The following is a 24,993-nucleotide window of genomic DNA, read 5'->3' on the forward strand; positions in this document are numbered from 1 at the left end:
GAACATAGTAAGTGCTATATATATGTTAGCTATTATTATTAATTAAGAATTAAAGCTCTATTTTGACTTTAGGGAGAGCCTGTATACAAAAACACCCCCTGTTCCCCCCATATATTGAAAGCATACATAGATTTGCATGTTTATGTGTTCCAAAAGTCTTAATGTCATTTACATGTACCTGCAAACACACATGTGTACATACACACAATACATATATTATGTACATGTGTATGTGTATATATATGTATGTGTGTATATGTAAGTATATATGAATGAAGGCACGTACATATACATATGTAGATGACATATGTAGAAGGCACACATAACAATTTTCACGCTCCAATGTATATTATAAGGAAAAAGAGGTTCAAGAAAAGTACTGTAGGGTATTCAAGGATGGGAATCACAGGACTATGGATTTAGAGCTAGAAGGGACCTGACACACCACTGAGTCCAAATTCCTCTCCCATTTTACAGACAAGGAAACTGAGGACCAGACATGTTAAGTGATTTGTCAAGGCTTATAAGTAGTTGTGGCAGGATTGGAACCCAGGTCCTCTACCCATTCTGCCATGTTATCTCTCAAGTTCATACAGGATACTCAAATGTCATTTCTTGCTTCAAAGGAAACATGGAGAAACCACGTGTTATCAGGCCTCACACTGCAATGATATCATCTCATAATGATATCTCCTAGAATCATAAGATTTAGGACCACAGATTAAGAAGGCTGCAAGAGGCTTTTCAAGGGTCAAAAAGTCCTTCCTTTTCTTTTCTTTCTTTTTTTTTTTGTGAGGCAATCAGGGTTAAGTGACTTGCCCAGGGTCACACAGCTAGTAAACCTTCCTTTTCATTTTACAGATGAGGAAACTGAGGCCTATAACTTGTGAGGGGTGACCACTGTGTCTTGGGTAGGAGTCAAACCCAGGCCTTCCTGACTGCAAATGCAGGTGCCTTGCTACTATATCAATGCTATGAAGCTCCTGACTTACCTCTAGCTACCCCCAAATGACCACAAGCAAGTGGCTTTACCTATTCCTTATCCAGAGACAGGCCTGGCCTCACTTCTACCTTATAACCCTTAAATTCAGTAGAAGTGACTACTGATGGCCATGATTCAAGAAATTATAGAGTGGAGTGAGATAAAAACTAATAGGAACTGCCCACCTCTGCCCAGCCCAACACTTGACAAATGGTTTCACACAAGGGATATTTTCCATATGGATAAAATTCTTTCAGTGGGTTGTTGGCTGATTTATGGAAGTGCTGACAGATGGAAATCCCAGCCCGAGCCTGGTCCCCACGCTCAGTCTTTGTTATTCTGAGGTGTTTACTGAGTACCAGGCATACAGAGCTCCACACTGGGCTCCCACCACAGGATTCTCTGGGTGCTCTCAAGGTCTCTGGCCCTCTTTCCACCAAGTGAGTTGACCCTTGGTTCCTTAAGTCAAAGGCAGAGAAGGGAATGGGCCATAGGCCTCTGGATCCCAGGTTTCTGGCCATTCTCAGTTGACTGGACTTTGATCACAAAGGAGGAAAGGATCTCAGAGACTACTTGTACCCCAACAAAAATCCCCTCTATGGTACCCCTGAAAAAGGTGATGGGAGCACACGGCCCCCCAAGGCAGCCGATGTGCTTGGGGACAACAGCTCCGTTAGGAAGGTTTTCTTGACATCAAGGCTAAATAATAACAGATTGCATTTTTTTAGCCTTTAAGATTTATAAAACACTCAACAAATGCTGATCCTCATAACAATCCTGGGTGGGGGAGTGCTATCGTTATTCCTACTTTACAGATGAAGAAACTGAGTCAGAGGGAGAAGTGACTTCCCCAAGGTAACACAGATGGTGCTGGATTTGAACTCAGAATTTCCTGACTCTAGGTCCTGTATTCTACCCACAGGGAATATTTCTCCTGGCTGTTTTGTGATGCAGTGGAAAGAAGGTGGATCAGTGACCTTGTGTGACTTTGGGCATCACAGGCTCATAGCATCATGAACCTTTCATCTAATTCAATGTCATCATTTTATAAATGAGGAAACTGAGGCAAGGCAATGGAGAGAGAAATGGCGCTGGCCTCTGGAAGACCCGAATTCAGATCTGGCTTCTGACACTTCCCGGGTTACCCTGGACAAGTGACCCGGGGCTGGCTTGTCTGGGCTCTATTGAGGTTCCTCCTCCATAAAAGGAGACCTTGGGCCAGACGGCCTCTAAGCTAGGATCCCACGGGACCACGTGCGTGACTGATGTCTTCTGTACACCTGGGGAAGCAGGAGAATGATGATAGCCTGGGGCCGAGCATTTACCTGCGTGCTTGTGGGGCTGCTGGAGGCTCCTCGGTCCTTGGGCGCTGTTTCCCTGTTGCAGGAAGAGAGCAGCGCCTTTCACCATGAAAAAACTCTCACTGAGGCTGGAAGACATAAAAAACAAAACAAAACACCCTAATTAGTCAATCTGCCCCAAGACACAGCCCTGGCGCCAATGCAGGGGGATGCCTACGAAGGAAAGATCCGGGCCTGAAAGGTAAACCAGTGGCCCCCATCCACAGCCCAGGCCCAGCCTTCCAGGATAACCTCCCTCCACTCCCACCTCATAATCGCCAAGTTTAGAGAGTACCCAACCATCTTTTACATCCATTAACTGCATATGAGCCTCGGAACTGCCTGTGTGGTCAAGAACACAAATCTTCAGCATCCTCATGAAACAGGTGAGGAAATTGAGGCTCAGACAGGGATAGCAACCTGCCCAAGGTCACCTAGTTAGTAAGTTAGGAAAATGGTTGGGATTTGAACTTGGGTCTCCTGACCTAAACTCAGCTCTTCCCTGTTGCCCCATATAGCCAACGTTTCATGGACTGGAGAGTGCTAGAGCTGAGCTGCCTGGTTCTAGACGTTCCAGGTTGGAGTCTCACGTCATTGGGAAGTGAGGTATGAGCCACATAGTCAATTTGGAGGCAGAGGTCCTGGGTTCAAGTCTTGGTGACCTTGGGGAACTGGTAATGTTGTAGTTGGCAATTAATCAATTAATCAACCAATATTTATTATGGAGTTAGATGACACTGTGGATAGAGGGTAAGACTTGGGATCTCAAAGATATTTACTAGCTGTGTGATCCTGGGCAAGTCACTTTACCTCTGTCTGGCTCAGTTTCCCCATCTGTAAAATGGGGATAATAGCACCTACCTCCCAGGGTGGTTGTGAGGATCAACTCAGATAATCTTTTTTTATTTTTTTAGGCAATTGGGGTTAAGTGACCTGTCCACGGTCACACAGCTAGTAAGTGTCAAATGTTTCGTCTGAGGTCAGATTTGAACTCAGGTCCTCCTGACTCCAGGGCCAGTGCTCTATCCACTGTATCACCGAGCTGCCCCAAATGAGATAATCTTTGTAAGGTACTTTGTAAACCACAAAGTATTATATAAATGCAAGTTACTATGTTATTTTGATATTATTATCATTGTTGTTGTTGTCACATATAATGTATGTAATCTATACTAGGCAGCCAGGCTTGGAGTCAGGAAGACCTGAATTCACATCTGGCCTCTGACAATTACTGGCTGTGTGACCCTGGGCAAGTCACTCTGTCTGCCTCAGTTTGCTCAACTGTAAAATGGAGATAATAGCATCTACCTCCCAGGGCGGATCAAATGAGATAAACTTTGTAAAGGTCTTAGTACAATGCCTAGCACATAGTAGGGGCTGTATATGTACCCTCTTCTCCCTCACGTACCTGCTATGTGCCAGGCACTGTGCTAGGCGGTACAGACACAAATACAATGAATGAAATAATCCCTACTGGGATCTAACTTATGGGATCCAGGACCTGGCTTTGACAAGGCCACAGACAGAAAACATACAGGGCAGGATGTACTGGAAAGAGGAATGGCTTGGGAGTCAAGGGACCAGAGTTCAAATCTCACATGGGATGCTTGACTACCAGTGGAATCTTGGGCAAGTCCCAATCTCCCTGGGTCTCAGTTTCCCCATTTGTAAAATGAAGGGGTTTGATTAAACGGCCTTCCAGCTCCAGACCTATGACGCTGCAAACTCCTGGCCTTACGTTCCTCATCACCTAAATCTGAGCCCATCTGCAGACGAGTCTGTGCTCCCAAACGTACAGTGGAACTTTGTCTCATGAAGCTGGAAGCTGATTGCAAGCTTTGGGAGAACAAACTAGCTCATATCCCTGACTGAGTCATCACTTTGGAACTGCAAGGACCTTGAGACGCCACATCTGTAATAATACAGATGGAGAAAATGAGGAAAAGGGAAAGGGGGAGAGGAACGTCCATGGAGGTCGGGAGCAGAGCTGGGAGCGAAGTGAATGTGGATGGCCTGGGCACCCTCTGGGAGGGAGCCTGGAGGCAGAGGCCTCTCCGGGGTGAGGAGGCTGCCGGGCCAGGGGTGAGGAAGTCTGGGGAGTCACACTTGACTACTCTACATACGTTTGTATTGAGTCACTCTACACTGAGGCTGTATGTATTTCTATAGGTCCTTGCTATCTTCTCCTTTAGAATGTAAGCTTCATGCTTGTGTGAGTCCCAGTGAGACGACTGGTGAGGCCAGCGCCGAAACCGAGGCCCCCAGACACAGATCAACCCACAAGCATTTAAGTGCCTACATAATTGTGTTAGACCCCGAAGACGGATGTACAAAAAGGAGGCGGTCCTGGCCCTCACGCAGCATATTCTCCATGAGAGGAGCCATAAGTCCAGAGCTCGGCACAGTGCCTGGAATACAGTAGGTGCTTCATAAATGTTTACTGATTGACTGTACACAGACAAGGGTATACAAGAAACCATATACAGCGTCATTAGGGGGAGTACCTCATCAGACCATATGCCTTGAAGCTAAAGCGGCTTCAGTGAATGTTCAGCACAGCATCAGTCTATGTAAAGCTTCAGGCGAAGATTTCAGACAGAGAATTCGAATTTCAGCAGACATAAAGATATCTGTATACAAAGAGAGTCTGAAAAGAATTCCTAGCCCAATGCTTCAGTGCCTACTGTTTTATGTTCTAAACTACCAGCTCTGACATTCCCTGTTCTAAAGCCTCTCCTGGCTCTGACACTCCAAGTTCTAGGGGCCCTCCCAGCTCTGACATTCCACGTTCTAAAGCTTCTCCTGGCTCTGACATTCCCTGTTCTAAAGCCTCTCCTGGCTCTGACACTCCAAGTTCTAGGGGCCCTCCCAGCTCTGACATTCCATGTTCTAAAGCTTCTCCTGGCTCTGACATTCCCTGTTCTAAAGCCTCTCCTGGCTCTGACACTCCAAGTTCTAGGGGCCCTCCCAGCTCCAACATTCCATGTTCTAAAGCCTCTCCTGGCTCTGACACTCCAAGTCCTAGGGGCCCTCCCAGCTCCAACATTCCATGTTCTAAAGCCTCTCCTGGCTCTGACACTCCAAGTCCTAGGGGCCCTCCCAGCTCTAACATTCCACGTTCTAAAGCTTCTCCTGGCTCTGACATTCCCTGTTCTAAAGCCTCTCCTGGCTCTGACATTCCAAGTCCTAGGGGCCCTCCCAGCTCATTACATGATTCCACATAATGGGAATGAGAGATCTTGGCTGCAGCTGGCCCCAGGGTGTTCCCGTTATAGTACAAACAATTTGCCATACAGAAGGTCTTACTCTTACTGCAGGAGACAAAACAGCCTCCTTCTCCACCCCCCCTCCCCCGCCCCGCCATATGTCTTCACCGACATTCTAGCAGTCTTCATACTGGACTGTGTAAGTAGGGAAATCTTGGAAGAACAGTCCTACCCGCTTTGTGGGCCAAGCTGCCTGCTCAGGGAAGAGATAAAGAAAGCTCCAGCCATTTAAAAAGGACAAGGAGTTCTTTCCATCCCAAGGCTTCCACAAAGACAGACATCTAAAATAAAAGATCTGAATTCTAAGAATGAACAGAAGCTGTGGGGTCGGGGGAGAAGAGCAGGAGGCTTGGAGCCAGGGGCACGAGGCTCCAAATGCCACCTCTGACACCTTCTGTCAGACTCTCAGCTTCCTCATCTGTAAAATGGGAATAAAAAACACATTCACACTACCTTAAATTCCAGGGGATTTTTTTTTCTCCTTCAGTAAATGCTTTGAAACCTTCAAGGGCTAGAAAGAGGTAGCTACCATTAGCTAAAGGTCACCTTGCCTCAAAAATCTTCTGTGTTACCCTGTCTGGAATTTAAAGCCCTTCACCACTTGGCTCCAAGTCCATCTAAGCTTACTGCAGATTAGCAGATACAGCGCAAGGCCTGGGGTCAGGAAGACTCATCTTCATGAGTTCAAATATGACCTCAGACACTTATTCACTGTGTGACCTTGGGCAAGTCACTTCACACTGCCTGCCTCAGTTTCCTCACCTGTAAAATGGGAGTGATAACAGCCCCTAGGTCCCAGGATTGTTGTGAAGATCAAATGAGATAATTATAAAGTGTTTACGGCACACAGTAAGCACTACGTAAATGCTGGCTGGTATATACATATATATTCATACACTCTCTGGTTGAGCCAAACCAGCCTCCTTACTGTCCTCTATGTACAACGCGCCTGCCTCCCCACGCCTCAGAATCCCTAGCTCCCTTTATTTTTTAATTAATTTATTTTTAGTTTTCAACATTCACTTCCACAAGCTTTTGAGTTTTCCATTTTCTCCCCCTTCCTCCCCTTCCCCACTCCCAAGACGGCATGTAATCTGATATAGGCTCTATATACACATTGCTATAAAACCTATTATCACATAAGTCATGTTGTAAAGAATAATTAGAACCAATGAAAGGAATCACAAGAAAGAAGACACAAAACCAAACCCTAGCCGCCTTTAAGCCCAGCTCCGGTGTTAACTCTACAAGAAGCCTTTGGGGATTCCCCCACCTGTTAGCATTTCACCTCTCCGAAAATTACTTGTATTCATTTTCTCTAGATTTTCTATGTAGGTGGCACAGTGGCTAGAGCGCCGGGCCTGGAATCAGGAAGACTCAACTTCCTGAGTTCAAATCTGGCCTAGACACTTACTTGCTGTGTGACCCTGGGTGAAGTCACTTACTTCACCCTGTTTGCCTCAGTTTCCTCATCTGTGAAATGAGCTGGAGAAGGAAATGGCAAACCACTCCAGCATCTCTGCCAAGAAAACCCCAAGTGGGATCATGAAGAGTCGGACTCGATTGAAAAACAACTAGACAACAACACACATGTGTGGCCCCCCCATTCCACCCCATCCTCTATAGTAGATTATAAAATGGGGGGGGGTGTCAGGGGGAGGTCTCCATCATTGGGAGTCATCAAGACAAGGATCAATGATGACCCATCACAGATGCTCTTAAGGGCAGTCATGCTCCAGGGCCAGGTTAGACGAGATGAGATGCCTTCCATCTCTGGCCCTAAGGCTCTAATCTACAAAGTTAGATCTAAACTTATTATGTGAACAACCAGTCAGAGTAATACCAAGGTGGCGCAGGCTAGTGGATTAAGGGCCAGCTCTGGATTTAGGAAGCTCTGCCTCTAACACATCCCATCTGGGTGACCCTAGGCCAACAAATCATTTAGGAATGCATTTCTATACCGGTTTTTTATAAAAAACTCTACACTGGTTTTTTATAAAAGCAGGTCTGGATTAAATAAACAAACAAATGCATGTTTGGGTTCATTTCTTCTCAATTCAAGAAATACTGAATGGGCCCCTGAATTATTTTAGGTAACTGGTGTCATTCTAGACAACAAAATAACTTCAGGGTATAATCAAGCAGAATGTTGGCCCTGGAGTCAGGGAAAACAGAGTTCAAGACCAGCTGTGAGACAAACCACTAACCTTTCCAGGCCTCAGTTTCCTTCTTTGTAAAACAAGGGGGCAGGATGCGATGGCCTCCCAGGCCCCACCCAACTCTGAGTCTACTGTCCTATGAAATCCCACTTCTGACACAGGCAAGTGGCTGAGCCTTGGTTTCCTCCCTTGGAAAATGAAGAGGCTAAAGCAGGTAGCCTCTCGATGGAAGGCCTCTTCCACCTATCTTCCATTCTATGAGGCCATGGTCCATGGTAATACCTTACTCCAGTGTACCATTCATTATTCCAAATACTCACAGGAATCACAAAGTCAGCACAGGGTCATGGGTTTGTTGACCTAGGGACGCGACTGGAATATGCATTTATTAAGCACCTACTATGTGTATTACCAATATTATTGCATTTGATTTTGAGCTAGAAGGCTCAAAGGCCATATCTAGTCCAACTCCTTATCTGACACATGGGGAAACTGAGACCCAGGAAAGTCAGACTTGAGGACAAACATTCTTCATTTCTCCCAGGAGAAAAGTGAGACCCAGAGGGCAGAAGGGACTTCCCTACTGCCAATAAATGAAGCCAGTGATAAAAGCAGGACTAGAACCCATATCTTCTATCTTAATTTTTTACCCTTTTACTTACACCTTTCTCTGTTAGTTCCAAGTTATCCAAAGTCTTCAAACAGGAAGAGCAACTGAAAAATCCTCCTTGTTCTGCAGCCTCCCACTCACCCACGAGGGAGATAGAAGTCTCCAAGCCCCCATCTGGGATGACTAATACAGAGCGGCTCATTTCCTCGCTGTTGGACCTCCCACCAGCCTCTCCCCTTTTCTCTCCCCTAATGGCCTACCATTTCTCTTTGGGATTGGAGGGTCAAGCTCATCAGAATGAGTCTTCTTCAGAGCCCAGGTCTCTGATGACACTGGGCACCCAGAACCTCTGTTACAAGGCTTCCAGAGTCTGATGAGAACAAACAATATCCTTCCATGCCTGCCCCAGTACATCAAAGTTGATGCGGAAGGAAGGAGAGAGGGGAGGGGAGGAAAAGGCTTTCCAATCCAACACCCATCTCTTTTGTTCGGGACTTTCAAAAACAACAAAAAAACCCTAGCCCATTTGTTAATGGCCAGCCCTATAAACCATTCTCAGTGACCTCTGCTTTGTGAATCATGGATAAAAATTACCCTGGCCTCCCTTCCTTCCCCTATCCCCCAAAGGAAATGTTCCAACATAGAAGGAATCAGCTCATTCTGTCCCATGATCATAGCTCTAGAGCCGGAAATGACTTCAGAGGTCATCTAATCCAACCCCTTTCCCTCATTTAACAGATATGTAAACTGAGGCCCAGGGAAGTTCAGCAAATGGCCCCAAGATTACACAGTCAGTGGCAAAGCCGGGATCTAAACCCCTGTTCTTTGATTAAAAATCCATTGCTCTCAATGCCAAAGCCGATAGTCCCTCTGTGCTCCAACCTCAAGCCCAGTAAGTACAGGGCGCTCCCCTCCATTTGGTGGGAGGGCAAGCAGACTTCATTGATCACTGCCTTTTAACTGGCTGCCTCTGCTCTCCTAGGCAATCAATGAGAGCCACTTACTGTAAGAACATTTCACAGGGCAAGGCAGTCAGAACGGCACATTAGCGAGGGCTGTGAGGTCACTCTTCATCTTGAGAGCTCAGGGGGATGGACCAACCACACAAAAGCAGAGAACAGTCAGCCACAGGATTCTGGGACAACGAGACAGCTAACCTCGCTGCTGCCCTATTTCCCAGATTTCAGCACTGAGCTCACCAAGAGGACCAGCTTCTTAAGTGGCTGCATGGATCTAACCATGATGGACACTTGGATCCTCATGGAATTCTCCTTACCAGTGAAGAACAGTAATTTAATTCATCAGGATTTCAAAGCACCCTTTTATGGAGTCTCTTAAGAAAAATGCATTCTTTTGATAGCCCACACTTCCCTAGCTCTGTAATACATATAATTCTTCTCTCTCTCTCTCTCTCTCTCTCTCTCTCTCTCTTCTCTCTCTCTCTCTCTCTCTCTATATATATATATATATATATATATATATATATATATATATATATATATCTATATCTATATATATATCTCCCTCCCTCCCTCCTTCTCTTTCTCTGGCTGTTTCTCTCTCTGGCTGTTTCTGTTTCTCTCCCTTGCTCTCTCCTCATCTGTCACACACACACACACACACACACACACACACACACACACACACACACACACACAAAGGGAGAACACCGATTCTATACATACATAGAAGGTAGCTACAACGTTAGAAGACACACCCAGAATTTCAAAGCAGATGAAATCTGAGAAAAGAAGCAGTGATACCAAGTACACCTAGAAAGTAAGAACAGCGTAAGGAGATAAACTGGACCTCATTAGGTGATGGACAGTGCTTTGAGAGCCCCAAATGTGCTTAGACTTCCTCGGCAGGAAAGAGTTGCCCAACAATGAGACGCATCTCAAAGCACATTGGGTTTCCCCTCCCTGAAGGTCTACCTCCCCAGACCGGACTAACGGCCACTTGTGGGGGAGGAGTTGAGAGGATTCTTGTTCAGGGGCTGCACAGAGGAGGCAGGTTACCGCTGAGATCCCAGCCATGCCTGAGACCGTGGTGATTCAATTCTGACACGTACCAGTGACACTGTAGCGGGACTTGGGCTCAGGCATGAAGACCTGGGTTCAGATCCTGCTTCAGGTGCTTACTAGTTGCGTGACCCTAGTTACTTAGCCTCCTTGGGTAAGTTTCCTCATCTGTAAAACAAGGGGCTCGGGCTGAATGGCTTCTGAGGTGCCTTTAGTTCAAGATCTGTGTTCCCATCAATCAAGCAATCAAGCAAGCACCTACTACGTGCCAGGCACTGCGCTTAGCGCTGAAGATACAAATGGAGGCAAAAGACAGTCCCTGCCCTCAAGGAGCTTACAATCTAACAGGGAAGACAATACGCAAACAAACATATACAAAGCACACTATATACAGGACAAATAGGAAATAATGAACAGAGGGAAGGCACTGGGGAAGGCTTCCTGTAGGAGGTGGGATTTGAGTTGGGATTTAGAGGAAGCCAGAGAGGTCAGCAGTCAGAACAGTAATGATCTTCATCTGGGACTAGGGGTGGGTGTGTGGGGATTAGAGCGAAGGCAAAGGCTTCATGGCTGAGCTGGACCTTAAAGGAAGAAGGTTCTAACTGCCATACGTACATGGACATAGAAGAGCTGAAAAACCCTCCACAACTTCTTCCATATATTCAGAAAGTGGATCTGAGCCTCGGTTTCTTTATCTGTAAAATGGGGGCACTGGATTACACGATCTCTAAGGTCCCTTCCAGAGGTAAAGTATTATTCTATTCGGATGCAGGATAGTGGTCATCTTCTTAGTACCATATCCTCATTTTTACAAATGAGGAAACTGAGGCCCAAATAAGGATAAGGCATTCAGTCAAATCCACTCAAGTCATCAGGAACCACTCAGCCCTATCCCTGGGCTTCTGTCTCCAGATCTCTCTCCCAACACCACCATGCCTCATGGGCCTATGGAGCTGGACGGGACCTTAGGATCCATCTAGTTTAACTTCCTCATTTTACAGTTAGGGAAACTGAGACTGAGAAAGGGTCTATGCCTTTATCATGGAGTGAGGAATAACAACATGGCAGATGCCTACATTTTCTGATTCTAAATCTTTCCTCTACATACACTGCCTAAAGAAGCCGAGATATTAAGTTGGAAAGGACCTCAGAGGCTCTTTGCCTGACCTTCTCATTTTACAGCTGGGAAAACTGAGGACTAGATATGGCCCTATGTTGTTAACTTAGCTTTTCCATGCGAGCGTGAGCATACACATGCACACATGGGCACATGTGTAAAATTCTGGCCCGTCTGCCTAAAGAAACAGACTCACTGACCCAGCTCTTAACATCTTTTCTCCAGATCTCCCATGAATGGCTTTTGTCTGCTCCCACAAATGCTCTAGAACCTACCAGACTCAGGGAAATACATCTAGAACATTCTCATTTCTCTGTATGTGAAAACTTGGTGGGGGAAAGCATCCAGTAATGGGCCCATCTACTTCCTGCTCCGTCCGAGATACGCCACGTTGTTCTAGGATCATAGATTCTGAGCTGGGAGAGATCCCTGAAACTTGTCGAGTCCAACCCCAACATTCTGCTGTTGAGGAAACTGAGGTCCAAAGGAAGTGACTTGCCCTAGGCCACCCAGGTGGTAGGTGGCAGAACAGAGATTTGAACCTGATACTCCTGGGTCCAGAGTCAGTGTCCTCTCCACTACTCCACTCACAGCCCTCATCCTGAGTTTAATAATAATAATAATAATAACAATAATGATACTAGCTAACTGGGCTAAATGCTTTATAATTTTCTATCTCATCCGATCTTTAATACAGCTGCTGTATTGTCCCCTTTTACAGATGAGGAAACTGAGAAAAACTGGGGTTAAGGACTTGCCTGAAGGGAAGAAGCTTCCCACCCCCCAACCCCCCAGCCACTGTCTTCTCTAAGAAATGCATGGGATTCAAGTTACAGCAAAAAGCTGTAGAAGAAGGAAGTGAAAAACCCAGCGGCCATCTTCCCCAAACCACGGCCCTCAGCATGTCAGCAGCAACGGCCTAGTCTTCCGGGAAGCCAGTCCCAGTCAAGAGCCAGGGTTGAGGGCTGGGTGCATACGTACAGACGCAGTCTAGGAAGCTCCTGGCAGCAAGGGTGCGGTGCTGGCTGCAGAGAGAGGCAGAAGTCAGCCAGGTTCAAGGGGCTCATCCCGGAAGGCCTGCACATCCTCACATCCTTCCAGATGGACTCTCCTCCCCAGCCCCCTCGACAAAGCAGCCCCAAGGTCGGGACAGAAATCAGCTCACTTCTTCCTCAGCCAGGAGCCAAGATGACCCGGGTCTGGAGACCCTCCCTGCCGAGAGGCAAATGGCTCTTAGGGGATGGCAGCTTTGCCTGTTATCTGGGATTGAAAATGCACTTGTCTTGACATTTCCTGATGAAAGAGGGCCATTCAGAGAGGGGCAGGCAGCTGGAGCTCCTCAAATCACTTTCCTCCTACAGATTTTTTTTTTTGTTAGCCTTAAAAGCAGCTCAGTGGATATTGTTGGGGGGGGGGGAGTGAAAAAAACCAGCTGAGGCTCAAAAAGCAAGTCCCCTGACAACTTGGACCCCTTTAGATAAAAAGGGCCCCACTGAATAGCATACAGGCTTGAACTAGCTGATTATTACAGGTCCCTTCCAATTCTAACAGTCTATGTTCTAAGGTTCTTTCCAATGGTCTGGTTTCTAACATTCTTTGGTCTAACTTTTGTTCTTTATTCTAGAATTCCATGTTCCAAGTTCCTTCAAGCTAGGTCCTGTCCTGCTCTAACACATGGAATTATGACATTCTATGGTCTAACAGTCTTCATTCTAAGACCCCTTCCAGCTTTGATAACCTGGGTTATGACATTCTGTGATCTAATATCCTATGTTCTAAGGTCCTTTCCAGCTTTGATAGCCTGGGTTCTAACATTCTGTGATCTAATAATATCCTATATTCTAAGGCCCCTTCCAGCTTTGATAGCCTGGGTTCTAACATTCTATGATCTAATATCCTATGTTCTAAGGTCCCTTCCAGCTTTGATAGCCTGGGTTCTAACATTCTGTGATCTAATATCCTATGTTCTAAGGTCCCTTCCAGCTTTGATAGCCTGAGCTCTAACACTGTGATCTAATAATATCCTATATTCTAAGGCCCCTTCCAGCTTTGATAGCCTGGGTTCTAACATTCTATGATCTAATATCCTATGTTCTAAGGTCCCTTCCAGCTTTGATAGCCTGGGTTCTAACATTCTGTGATCTAATAATATCCTATATTCTAAGGCCCCTTCTAGCTTTGATAGCCTGGGTTCTAACATTCTATGATCTAATATCCTATGTTCTAAGATCCCTTCCAGCTTTGATAGCCTGGGTTCTAACATTCTATGATCTAATATCCTATGTTCTAAGATCCTTTCCAGCTTTGATAGCCTGGGTTCTAACATTCTGTGATCTAATAATATCCTATGTTCTAAGGCCCCTTCCAGCTTTGATAGCCTGAGCTCTAACATTGTGATCTAATAATATCCTATATTCTAAGGCCCCTTCCAGCTTTGATAACCTGAGTTCTAACATTGTGATCTAATAATATCCTATATTCTAAGGCCCCTTCCAGCTTTGATAGCCTGGGTTCTAACATTCTATGATCTAATATCCTATGTTCTAAGATCCCTTCCAGCTTTGATAGCCTGGGTTCTAACAATCTATGATCTAATACACTATGTTCTAAGGTTCCTTCCAGCTGTGACGGCCTGGGTTCTAGTACTGTACATTCTAAGGTCTATTTCAGCTCTAATGGGCTGCACTCTAACGTTCTGTGGTCTAATGTTCTTTGTCCAAACATTCTACATTGACATTGTTTGCAATTCTAACATTCTAAGACCTAAGTTGACTTAGTCCTAGTAGGAACATCCGATGTTCTGAATTATAAATCACAATCTATTCACAATATGTTGCCGATGAGTCCGTTACTTAGTATTTCTAAAGCACCTTGTATGTTTTTCCATCATATTTGTTCAACAGCAGAAGAAACAAAGCTGGACAGATCGGATGGAACACTGGCCCACAAAGTGGACCAAGCTCCTTGGGGGGCAGCCGATTTTTAGCTCAGTGCGCCACAGGGTGACACGGGCGGCAAGGAAGTTATAGATGAATGGCCCTTTTGGGGAAAAAAACCTAAAAGCCCAAAGCCAAAACCAGCCCCAATGTCACTCACAGCTGCTGCCTGAACATGACAGCATCCCTGGCTGGGCTCTTCAAAGCTCTCTGACTCACGGAGTTCAGCCTTGGTCAACGGACACAAGGAACATGTGCTTGAGCCCAGTATCACGGCTCATGACTAAGAATTAGGAAGGAGGAGCCAGAAAGTTGGAAGACCTGGGTTCTAATCCCGTCTCAGCCACCATTTCTCCATATGACCTCTAGCAATCTGACCTCTGACCTCTGTGGGAAATGAGAGGACCACAGCAGGAAGGTCTGTTCCACTTTCTAGGTTTCCTGTGGGTCGAACTGAACCGAGCTGAACGAGGAAATCAATTAACTTCCCTGAGCATAAGCTTCCACTTACACTGAAAGGAATGGAATTAAAAGGAGGAGGAAGAGACAGGAAATGGAACGTTTGGTGCTCTGGAATAACAATCACCGGCAAACCTCAAGTGCCTTTAAGTGCCCAAACATTATGCAAATTAGCTTAATTGAATACACAATGACAGCAAACAACTAAGTGGGGAAGGAGGGAAACCGGCATTTATAAAACGCCTACTGTGCGCAGGCAGTGTGCTGAGTGCTTACAACCTGCAGGCAGGCGCTGGCATTAGCCCTATTTTACAGAAGAGGAAACTGAGGCAGACAGAGGTTAAAGTGGCTTGACCAGGTCAAGCAGCTAGTAACTATCTGAGGTTACATTTGAACTCAGGTCTTCTTGACTCTAAACCTAAGAATCTATCCTCTGCACCACCTAACTGCTGGAGACGGGGACCTCTGCAGTGGTCTCTTAAGAGAAAAGTTACTTTCATTCCTTTCATGATATTTTTCCTTCCCTCCTTCTCTCCTTTTCTTCCTTCATTCCTCCCTCTTCTCTTCCCTCTTTTCTTTCTTCCTTCCTTCCCTTCTCTTCCTCCCTCCTTCTCTCCTTTTCTTCCTTCATTCCTTCCTCCTTCTCTTCCCTCTTCTTCCTTCCTTCCCTTCTCTTCCTTCTGTCTTTCTCTTCCTTCTTTCCCATCTTCTCTTCCCCTCTCCTTTTCTCTTTTTCTTCCCTCTTTTCTTTCTTCCTTCCTTCCCTTCTCCTCCTCCCTCCTTCTCTTCCTTCTCTCCTTCCCTTCTCTTTCCTTTTTTCCCATCTTCTCCCTCCCTCTTTCTCTTCTTTCCTCTCTTCTTCTCTTCCTCCTTTCCTCCTTCCTTTTCTTCTTTCTCCTTCTCCCTTCCCTCTTTCCTTTTTTCCTTCCTTTCTTGCCAATTCAGTTCTCTTTTGACTACTATGTCATGGTGACACTCTCCAACCAGAGGCTCCTGGTATCCTTGTGGGTTCAGTTCAATCAAGTCACCCACTGGCTTAGAAAATCAGAACATTCCAAGGTAATTGAGTAGCACTAGATAACGGAGTGTCCCCAGTGGAGCTCCCAGAGGGGGAGTCACGGTGCCTTCCCTCATCCCGCACTGCGCCTCATGGTCCCTTCTGCAGAGTGATGGCTTCAGCTCCATTACAGGCGGGGTCATTAAAAGCCCAGAAAAAAGACTAATCACAGAGCTGGTCATCCCAGCATTCTCATCCATTATTTATGGAAAGCAAACAAAGAAAAGTGATGATTCAGGCGATCAGAACTTCTCAGTGAGAGAAAACTCTGGGGCCTTAGGTTTTCCTCAAGCCAAGAGGACAATTAGAAAGGCCAGTGCTCAGCCCTGCCAGGAAGGGGAAGGGCTGAGATCCCGAGAAGGCATTCAGAGCTGCAGGAAGGGCCTTAGAACAGGGGATGTCAGAGCTGCAGGAAGGGCCTTAGAACAGGGGATGTCAGGGCTGGGAGGGGTCTTAGAACAGGGGATGTCAGGGCTGGGAGGGGTCTTAGAACAGGGAATGTCAGGGCTGGGAGGGACTTTAGAATAGGGGATGTCAGAGCTGGGAGGAGCTGTAGCACACAATAATAGCTAAATTTTATATTGTGCTTTATAATTTGCAAAGGCTTCTACAGATATAATTGTCAATCCTCACAAAAACCCTACGAGTATCCCTACCTTACAGCTTAAGAGAGGTTAAGTGAGTTGCCTGGGATCACACAACTAATAAGTGTCTAAGGGAGGATTTGAACTCAGGTCTTTCAGACTCCCAAGCCCAATGCTCTGTCCACTGTACCTTCTCAAAAAGAATTTTAAGGCAGGAAAAGACATTAGACCCCATCTAATCTAAGCCCCTCACATTTTAAGGACAGAGGAGATGGAGGTGACTGGGTCCGATGACCCCCCAGCATTCCCTTCAGCTTTGACATTCTCTGAGCTGTTGTTGTTCAGATGTTTCAGTCAGGTCTGATTCTTCCTGACCCCATTTGGGTTTTTTTTGGCAAAAGATCCTGGACCAGTCTGCCATTTCCTTCTCCAGTTCATTTTACAGATGAGGAAACTGAGGCAAACAGGGTGAGGGTCACACAGATAGTAAGTGTCTGAGGCTTGATTTGAACTTGGGAAGATGAGTTTTCCTGCCCCAGGCCAGGCACTCTAGCCACTGCCCCACCCAGCTGCCCAGTTTGAGCCTATGACTTGATGACAAAATTGCTAAAAATACCATTCTTCCACCAACGATCCAAAGGATGCCTTCCTCGTTGTAGGGGTATAGCGAGTGCTTGTGGGTGACAATGATGGATGAGGAAACAGCTACGAAAATATGCCAGGTGCCGAATGAACACCCCAGGGAGCCCACGCTGGGGTGTGGTAGCATCGGGTACATGCAAAGTGGGATGAGCTGAGCCAAGAAATAAAGCAGACCCCGGGGACACTCCAACCCAGCTCCGTCTCCCATTCAGTTCAATCCAATCAATATTTCAAGGCCTTCTCCTTGCAGGACACTGGAGAGATCACAGCAAAATAAAAAAAAATACTCCATTCCCTCAAATGAGCTTACGTTCCTGCCCTGGACAGACAACCCAGTCACACTTAATGCAAAGTAATTTGGTGTGGCCCCGGTTGAGCACCGGTAAGTGGGAAAGGCCTTGAGTTCTAGGAGGGGGTGCTTAACCTGGGCTCTAAGAGGAAAAGGGAAAGAGGGAGGGCATTCTTGGTCATTTCTATGGTCATCTACTGGGAACAGGGGGGGCAGGCCAGTGTGACTGTAAAGGAGACAGGGTGAAGAGGAGCAGTATGGGAAAGGTGGGAGAGGTGGATGGGAGCCAGACTGAGGAAAGCTCAACCCGGAAATGCCAGGGGGAGGATTTTGTATTTGAACCAAGAGACAAACTGAGAGATTGAAGATCTCATTTCTAAGTAGTAGAGTGCCTTGACTGGCGCCATATTTGAGAAGAATCCATTTCATAGAGGCTCTCATGTCTAGAGAGGGGAGGGACCTTAGAGGCCATCCTGAAGTTTACAGATGAGGAAAATCAAGTCAACAAGCATTTATTAAGTGCCTACTATGTGCCAGGCACTGGGCTAAGCATTGAGAATATAAAGAAATGCAAAAAGACAGTCCCTGACCTCAAGGAGCTTACAGTCTAACGGGGAGACAACACGCAAACAACATACAGACAGGATCAATTGGGAGATAATCCATGGAGGGAAGGCATTAAGGGGGATTGGGAAAGACTTGTTGGAGAAGGCGGGATGGTACCAATTCATCAGTAAACATTTATAAAGTGCCTACTATGTGCCAGGTATTGTGCTAAGCACTAGAGATACAAAAAGAAGCAAAAGCCAGTCCCTGCCTTCAAGGGACTTATAGTCTAATGGGGGAGACAAGAAGCAAACACATGTGTATAAAGCAAGCCAGGGAAGGCAGAAGTGGGGAGGAGAGAAGTCCAGGCATGGGGGACAGTCAGGAAAAGGATGTGAGTTGGGAGATGGAGTATCTTGTTCGTGGAAATCGGGGCCAATTTCACTGAACAGAAGAGTATGGAGGGCGTGGGGGTGGGGGAGAGTTTGGTGGAAAGGTAGGAAGGGGCCAGGGTGGGAAGGGCTTTAAAAGCCAGGCAGAGGATTTTATATTTGATCCTGGAGGTAAGAGAGGGCTCTGAAGCTGACAGAATATATGTGTGTGCGCGTGCGCGCGTGTGTGTGTGTGTGTGTGTGTGTGTGTGTGTGAGGATCAGGCCAGCACTTGAGGAAAATCCCTTTGGTGGCTGGAGGATGGCTGGAGTTGGCAGAGACTGGCAACATTCTATGGCAATGGTCCACGTGCGAGGGGATGAGCTTCTCCACCAGGGCAGGGGCAGGGGAGAGAAAGTGCTGCCTAAGGAAGGCGCCCAGGGTCCCATAGGGTATAAGCATCAGTGATGAGATTGGAAGCCAGGCCATCTGATGCCAGAGCCTGCCTCTACAGGCTCTTGCCACTGTATAACTGTACCCCAGAGCCGCCTCGGCCGCGGGGAGCCGATGATGGGAGAGATTGTCCACGCCAGGAGAGAGCAGGGCATAGAGTACAGTGGAGGCAGTGTAAAGAGGAGGGAGACAGTGTGGAAGGAGGAGTTATTGGGTTTGGGAAAGCGACTGCTCTCTCATTCCCTCTCCCAGATCTGCCAAGGTACTGAGCTTCTTGTCACAAGACGTCAAATAACAACAATTCCATACGCTCCACAGAGCTTGCTTTTTTGGGCACACAATCTCCCCCATTTTATTATAAGCTCCTTGAGGTCAGAGATTTCTTCTAACTCTTTTTGTCTCCTCAGTGCTTAGCACAGTGCCTGGCACACAGTGGACACTTAATAAATATTTACTGATTGACTGACTGATTGAAGAGTTTGTAAATGCTTTCCCCTCCCCAAGGATCACAGCATCTGTCCCCCCTCTCCCCCATTAGACTGTGAACTCACTGAGGGCAGGAATCGTCTTTTGCCTTCCTTTGTGTCCCCAGTGCTTAACACAATTCCTGGCATGTAGGAGATGCTTCATAAATGTTTGCTGACTGACTGGAAGGAACCTTAGGAACTAGCTGGTCTAACCCATGCCTAAACAACAGTGTCCTCTATAAAAAGTACCCTTCTGTCATGTCTTTGCTTGATGACTAGAAGGAATGGAGAGCTCATTACTTACTGTGGCCACCCAGTTCATCCCCCTGACCTCCACTGAACTTCAGCCAAGCATGGAGATGGTCACCCCTCGGACCTTCCCATCTTCACCAACAAGGGCTGCACTTCCACATTCACGAATTCTGAAATTCCTTTATGTGACAATCATATGTGATTACATCTTTCCCTCTACTTTCTGACTCCTAATGGTTCTTCTACCTCCAATCCCTCCACCTCTATGCTCTTTCCCAAGTCATCACCCCTCACCTGGCTCCCTCCTTCTCCCTCCTCCATCTTGACCCCTTGGGAAACCAGTTAAACTGTCCTCTACTCTCCGGTCCCTTGTTTCCTTAGCCTATTGTGGATCTTGACCTGCCTCGATCTATTCTCCTGACCTCTAGTTTCCCATCACCGACAGTCTTTGGGACATCTCCAAATGGATGTCCCATAGGGCTCACCACCCCCCAAACACCATCCCCAGCCTTTACTCCTGTTACCATGCTACTAAACACAGCAGAGTTAGTCAACTGAGGTGACTGGGTCCCCTACCAATTAATGTAACACAATCTCAAATGGGTCCTCACTGCAACAAGGCAATCCTTTAGCCACCTCTCACATACTCACTATAGGAGCTATTCCACATCTTTTCATCCTTCCTCAAGCTTAGCCTGGCATTCCCTCCTCCCACCATCTCAGAAGAGGACCTGGTCTCGTTATTTCACTAAAAAAAATGGAGGCCATTTCCCTCTCCTCCTCCCCTTACATCAGATGGCTTCTTCCCAGCTTCTCTTCCTTCATCCCTGCCTCACACGAAGAGGCGGGCTTCTCCTTGCTAAGGCATCCCACCTTCTCCAGGAGACTGCCCCCTTCATCACCTCATTCTCTCTTGACTCTTCAATCATCTGCCTCTGTCTATTGCATCCTTCTCTACTGCCTACAAACATGCCCATGTCTGCCCGTCCCCTGATTGGTCCATGGTCTATAGCTATTGTTCTCTGTCTCACCTCCTATCCTCAGCTCACCTCCATGAGAAAGCTCCCACTCTCTTCCAAATCCTCAGCAGTCTTGCTTCTGACTTCATCATTCAACTTCAAAGTCACCAATGATCTCTTTCAAAAAACGAATGTTCTCTTAATTACCAAACTTAACGAAAGGTCTTCTCCCAATCCTCCCTCATCCTTCTCCACCTCTTTAATCGATCCCTCTCTCCTCCTTGATACTCTTTCCTCTCTAGTTTTCGGGATGCCCCTCTCTCCTGGTTCTCTTCCTACCTACTTTGCAGGATTTTCCTCCAGGCTACACCCAATAACATGAGTATTCCTCCCCAATTTCTGTCTGGGTCCTCTTTTCTTCTCCCTCTATACAATCTTTCTCAGTGATCTCTTCCCCTCCCAAGGGTTCAACTCTTACTATCGCTGCACAAATGATTCTCAGACCTACTTATTTGGAGCTAATCTCTCTCTTAACTTCCAGTCTCCCATCACCAACCATCTTGTGGGCATCTCAAACTTAACATTCCCCAGACAGAACTCATTTCCTCCCCAAACTCTCTCCTCTCCCCAACATCTCTATTCCTGCCAAGGGTAGCACCATCTTCCCATTCACCACCCAAGCTCACAACCTAGGAGTCTGCCTCACCTTCTCCCTCTCTCTCACCCTCCCCCCCAACATGGTCAATTCTACCTTTGCTACATCTCTTAAACGTCCCCTTTTCTACACTCACAGAGTTGCTACCCTGATGCAGGCTCTCATCACCAAATGCCTGGACTACAGTCCAGCCAAACTGGCTTCCCAATGCACCTCACCCACAGTCCTCCATCTCCTGCCTATTTACACAGCTTGTCCCTCCCCCACCTGAGATGCCCTCCCTCCTGACCTTTCCATTTACAATCCTTAGCTTCCTCCAAAGCTCTGCTGAAAGGTCACCTCCAACATGGAGCTTTTCCTTATGCCTCCAGTTGCTGTATATGTCACTTCACCAGTGTCTGCCTCAGTTTCCTTATCTGTAAAATCCCCCAAATTACACTATATTTGTTTTACATAGATTTTATATAGGTTTGGCTCCTTTGATAGAACGTAAGCCTCCTGAGGGCAGGTCCCATTTCATTCCTTCTCTTTGTATCCTCAGGACTTAGCACAGTATCTGGTACATAGCAGGTGCTTAGTAAATGCTTATTTGATTGACATTTGATGACCCAAAAGCTTTAGTGTAGTAAGCTTTAAAATTTCAAAAAAGGGGCAGCTAGGTGGTACAGTGGATAGAGCATTGGCCCTGGAGTCAAGAGGACCTGAGTTCAAATCTGACCTCAGACACTTATCAGCTATGTGACCCTGGACAAGTCACTTAACACCAACTGCCTGAAAAAAAAATTTTTTTCAAAAAAGTTTTAAGCTTAATACTCAAGACGTACCCATATACTGTCTTCCCTGACAGAATGTAGGCTGCCTGAAGGCAGAGACTGTTTCACCCTTTTTTTGTGTATCCCCCACACCTAGCCCAGGGCCTGGCACATAGTAAATGCTTAATAGATGTCTGTCAAGTGACCATTTGATTGCTATGACGCTATCTCCTTTACCAACCATCTTCTGTCCCACTGCCCAGGACAGGCAGATAATAAAGACCTATTCCACTTAGAGCCTTAGAGTGGCTGGGGGGCTCTGAGAAGGCAGGGGACTTGCCCAGGGTCACACAGTGAGGATGTGAGACCACAGCCTTCCTGACTTGGAGACCAGTTTTCTATCATCATGCTCAATGTCACCATTAGCAGAGCCAGATGAGAAGCCAGGTCCTTCTGGTGCCAGCTTTCCTTAAGGGGGGACAGAAGACAAAAAGCCGGAGACTCCTGACTCTCCCGACTCCCAACGTCACGCCTGGCCCTGAGCCTGCAAGGAGCCCGTGCAGCCCCGGGAGCTGGGGAATCAGGCTCGAGGAAATAGGGGTCATGAGCCAGAGATGTTGGCAGGCTGCAGGACAAATGTTTCTGTCGTGCTAGCATGTACTGTTTGGCGGACGGGCGTGGGCTGTTCTCAGGCCGAAGGAATGTCCAGAGACATTTCAGACACTGCAGGACATTCATAGTGAGGGCCGGCCAGAGGCCTCGACTTCACACTGATGGGGAAGGGCAGCAGGGGGTCACGGACAGGCCCACTGGGGTACAAACAAGGTTTCAGGTCTACAGGACACAGGAGTCGGGGCCCCAAGTTTGAATCCCGGCTCTGCCGCTTAGGACCTGGGGGCAAGTCATCACCAAAAAATCTGTACTAAAGGGCCTCTAATGCCATCCTCTGACAGCAACTGGGTGGCCTGGAGGGCAGAGTGCTGGAGACAGAAGACTGAGCCAGTCACTAGTTTCTCTTGGCCTCACTCTTCTTATCTCTAAAATTCAGGTAATAACAAAGACACACCTCATTTTAGAGGCAGCTAGACTGATCCAGGGAATAGGGCACTGGGCCACAAATCAGAAAGACCTGAGTTCAAATCCTGGCTGTGTGACTCTGGGCAAGTCACTTCACTGCTGCTTGCCTCAGTTTCCTTACCTGTAAAATGGGGATAATAACAGCGCCTACCTCCTGGGATTGTTGCAAAGAACAAATGAGATAATATTTGTCAGGATGTATGTACTTGGCACACAGTAGGTACTTAATAAATGCTTGTTTCCTCCCTTCCTTCCCAAAGTTTTTATGAGAATGAGATAATATGTGCAGAGCTCAGCATTATGTAAATGCCTCTCTCGTTACTACTATGATTATTCCATATTATTATTGTTATTGTTATATATGTAAAGTTCAGTGTTGTATAAATGCCAGCAATTATTATTATTATTGTTATCATTATTATTATTATTATTTCTTCTGGCTCTAAACCATTCTTGTTTGTTTTTGGGTTTTGTTTTTTTTTGAGGCAATGGGGTTAAGTGACTTGCCCAGGGTCACATAGCTAGTTAAGCGTCAAGTGTCTGAGGCCAGATTTGAACTCAGGTCCTCCTGACTCCAGGGCTAGAGTTCTATCCACTGCGCCACCTAGCTGCCCTAAATCATTCTTCCTATGACCTCTGGATTGGGCATACTGTGGCTCCCATGGGCACTCAGAGAACAGGCCTGGACAGGGAAACCAGAGCACTCATTAAAAAACATTTGACAAGAATTAGTTAAGGGCCTACTGTTTACCAGGCACTGGAGACACAAACACAGAAAAGAAACAGCCCCTGTCCTCAGGAGCTTACATTCTATTGGGGTAGGGGAGGGGAAGTGTGGGACCAGCACAGACACAGATAAGTCAGCACAACATCAATAGCATCTATATTTTGCTGTTTTTGTTCAGTTATTTCAGTTGTGTCTGACTTTGTGACTCCATTTGGGGTTTTCTTGGCAAAGACCTTGGAGAGGTTTGCAATTTCCTTCTCCGGTATCTCCCCATTTTACAGATAAGGAAACTGAGGCAAATGGGGTGAAGTGACTTGTCCAGGGTCACACAGCTAGTATGTATCTGGGCAGATTTGAACTCAGGAAGATGAGTCTTCCTGACTCTAAGCTTGGCACTCTATGTACTATGGTGCCACCTAGCTGCCCCAGCATTTCTAGAGGCCTTCTGTAGAAATAGGCACTGTGCTAAGTCATCTCATTTGATTCTCAAAACAACCCTGGGAGGTTGGTGCTCTCATTACCCCCACTTCACAGGTGAGGAAACTGAGGCAAATAGGAGTTAAGTGCCAGTGGCAGCTAGATAGTGCAGTATATAAAGCACCAGCCCTGGAGTCAGGAGGACTTGAGTTCAAATCTGGCCTCAGACACTTACTAGCTGTGTGACCCTGGGCAAGTCACTTAACCCCAACTGCCTTTAAAAAAAAAAGTTAAGTGCCTTGTCCAGGATCAGGTAGCAATCGTCTGAGGCTGGATTTTAACTCAGGTCTTCCTGACTCCAACCCCAGCGCTCTGTCCGCCATGCCACCTGGCTGCCCCCAGGCAGAAGTTCTCGGTTCAATTTCTGGCTTGACCCCTTCCTACCCATGTGACTTTAAGCAAGAAACATTACCTCTCTGGCCCTCAGTTTCCCCAAATCTGTAATGACATTTGTACCCCCTTCCCCTACGGGGCCACTGGGAGGAAAGTGCTTTGTACCCTGGAAAACAGGAGAGCAATGAGAGAGGGTGACATGAGAGTCACACAGAGAGTGCCAACCAGTCAGCCTGCCAGAAACAACAGGCCCCAACGGGAAATGGTTTTAAAACAACAAAATCATTCCAAAGACAGATTCTCCCAACTTTGTTCCTCTAGGCTTCTGAGAAGTCAGAGCCCAGACAGAGAAGAGTTCAAGGGTCTCGGGTTCTAGTCTGGCCTCTGCCAGGAAGTGGGGATGTGTCTACGAGCAGCTTCTGTTTCTGTCTCTAAACAATGAGTCACCCCAATAAAACTTCC

At 46.7% G+C, this 24,993-nt stretch overlaps 1 protein-coding gene across 2 annotated transcripts in view; it reads right to left on the reverse strand.

Annotated features, from left to right (window-relative positions):
• The window catches only part of SSH1 (slingshot protein phosphatase 1), a 102,682-nt gene that overhangs the window by 50,310 nt on the left and 27,379 nt on the right, over nt 1-24,993 (reverse strand). The window contains exons 1-2 of one of the 2 annotated variants that reach the window (XM_021007981.2): nt 8,618-8,744; nt 2,308-2,411 (exon numbers count right to left, since the gene is read on the reverse strand). In XM_021007981.2, coding sequence (XP_020863640.1) covers nt 2,308-2,392 — 85 coding nt within the window. In that variant the 5' untranslated portion in view covers nt 2,393-2,411; nt 8,618-8,744. Of the gene's footprint in view, nt 1-2,307; nt 2,412-8,617; nt 8,745-24,993 lie in introns of those variants that run through there. The other variant, XM_021007977.2, reaches the window with a different exon arrangement.

Source organism: Phascolarctos cinereus, unplaced genomic scaffold (genome assembly GCF_003287225.1).
Source record: "Phascolarctos cinereus isolate Bilbo 61053 unplaced genomic scaffold, phaCin_HiC Scaffold_4;HRSCAF=312, whole genome shotgun sequence".
Lineage (NCBI taxonomy): Eukaryota > Metazoa > Chordata > Mammalia > Diprotodontia > Phascolarctidae > Phascolarctos > Phascolarctos cinereus.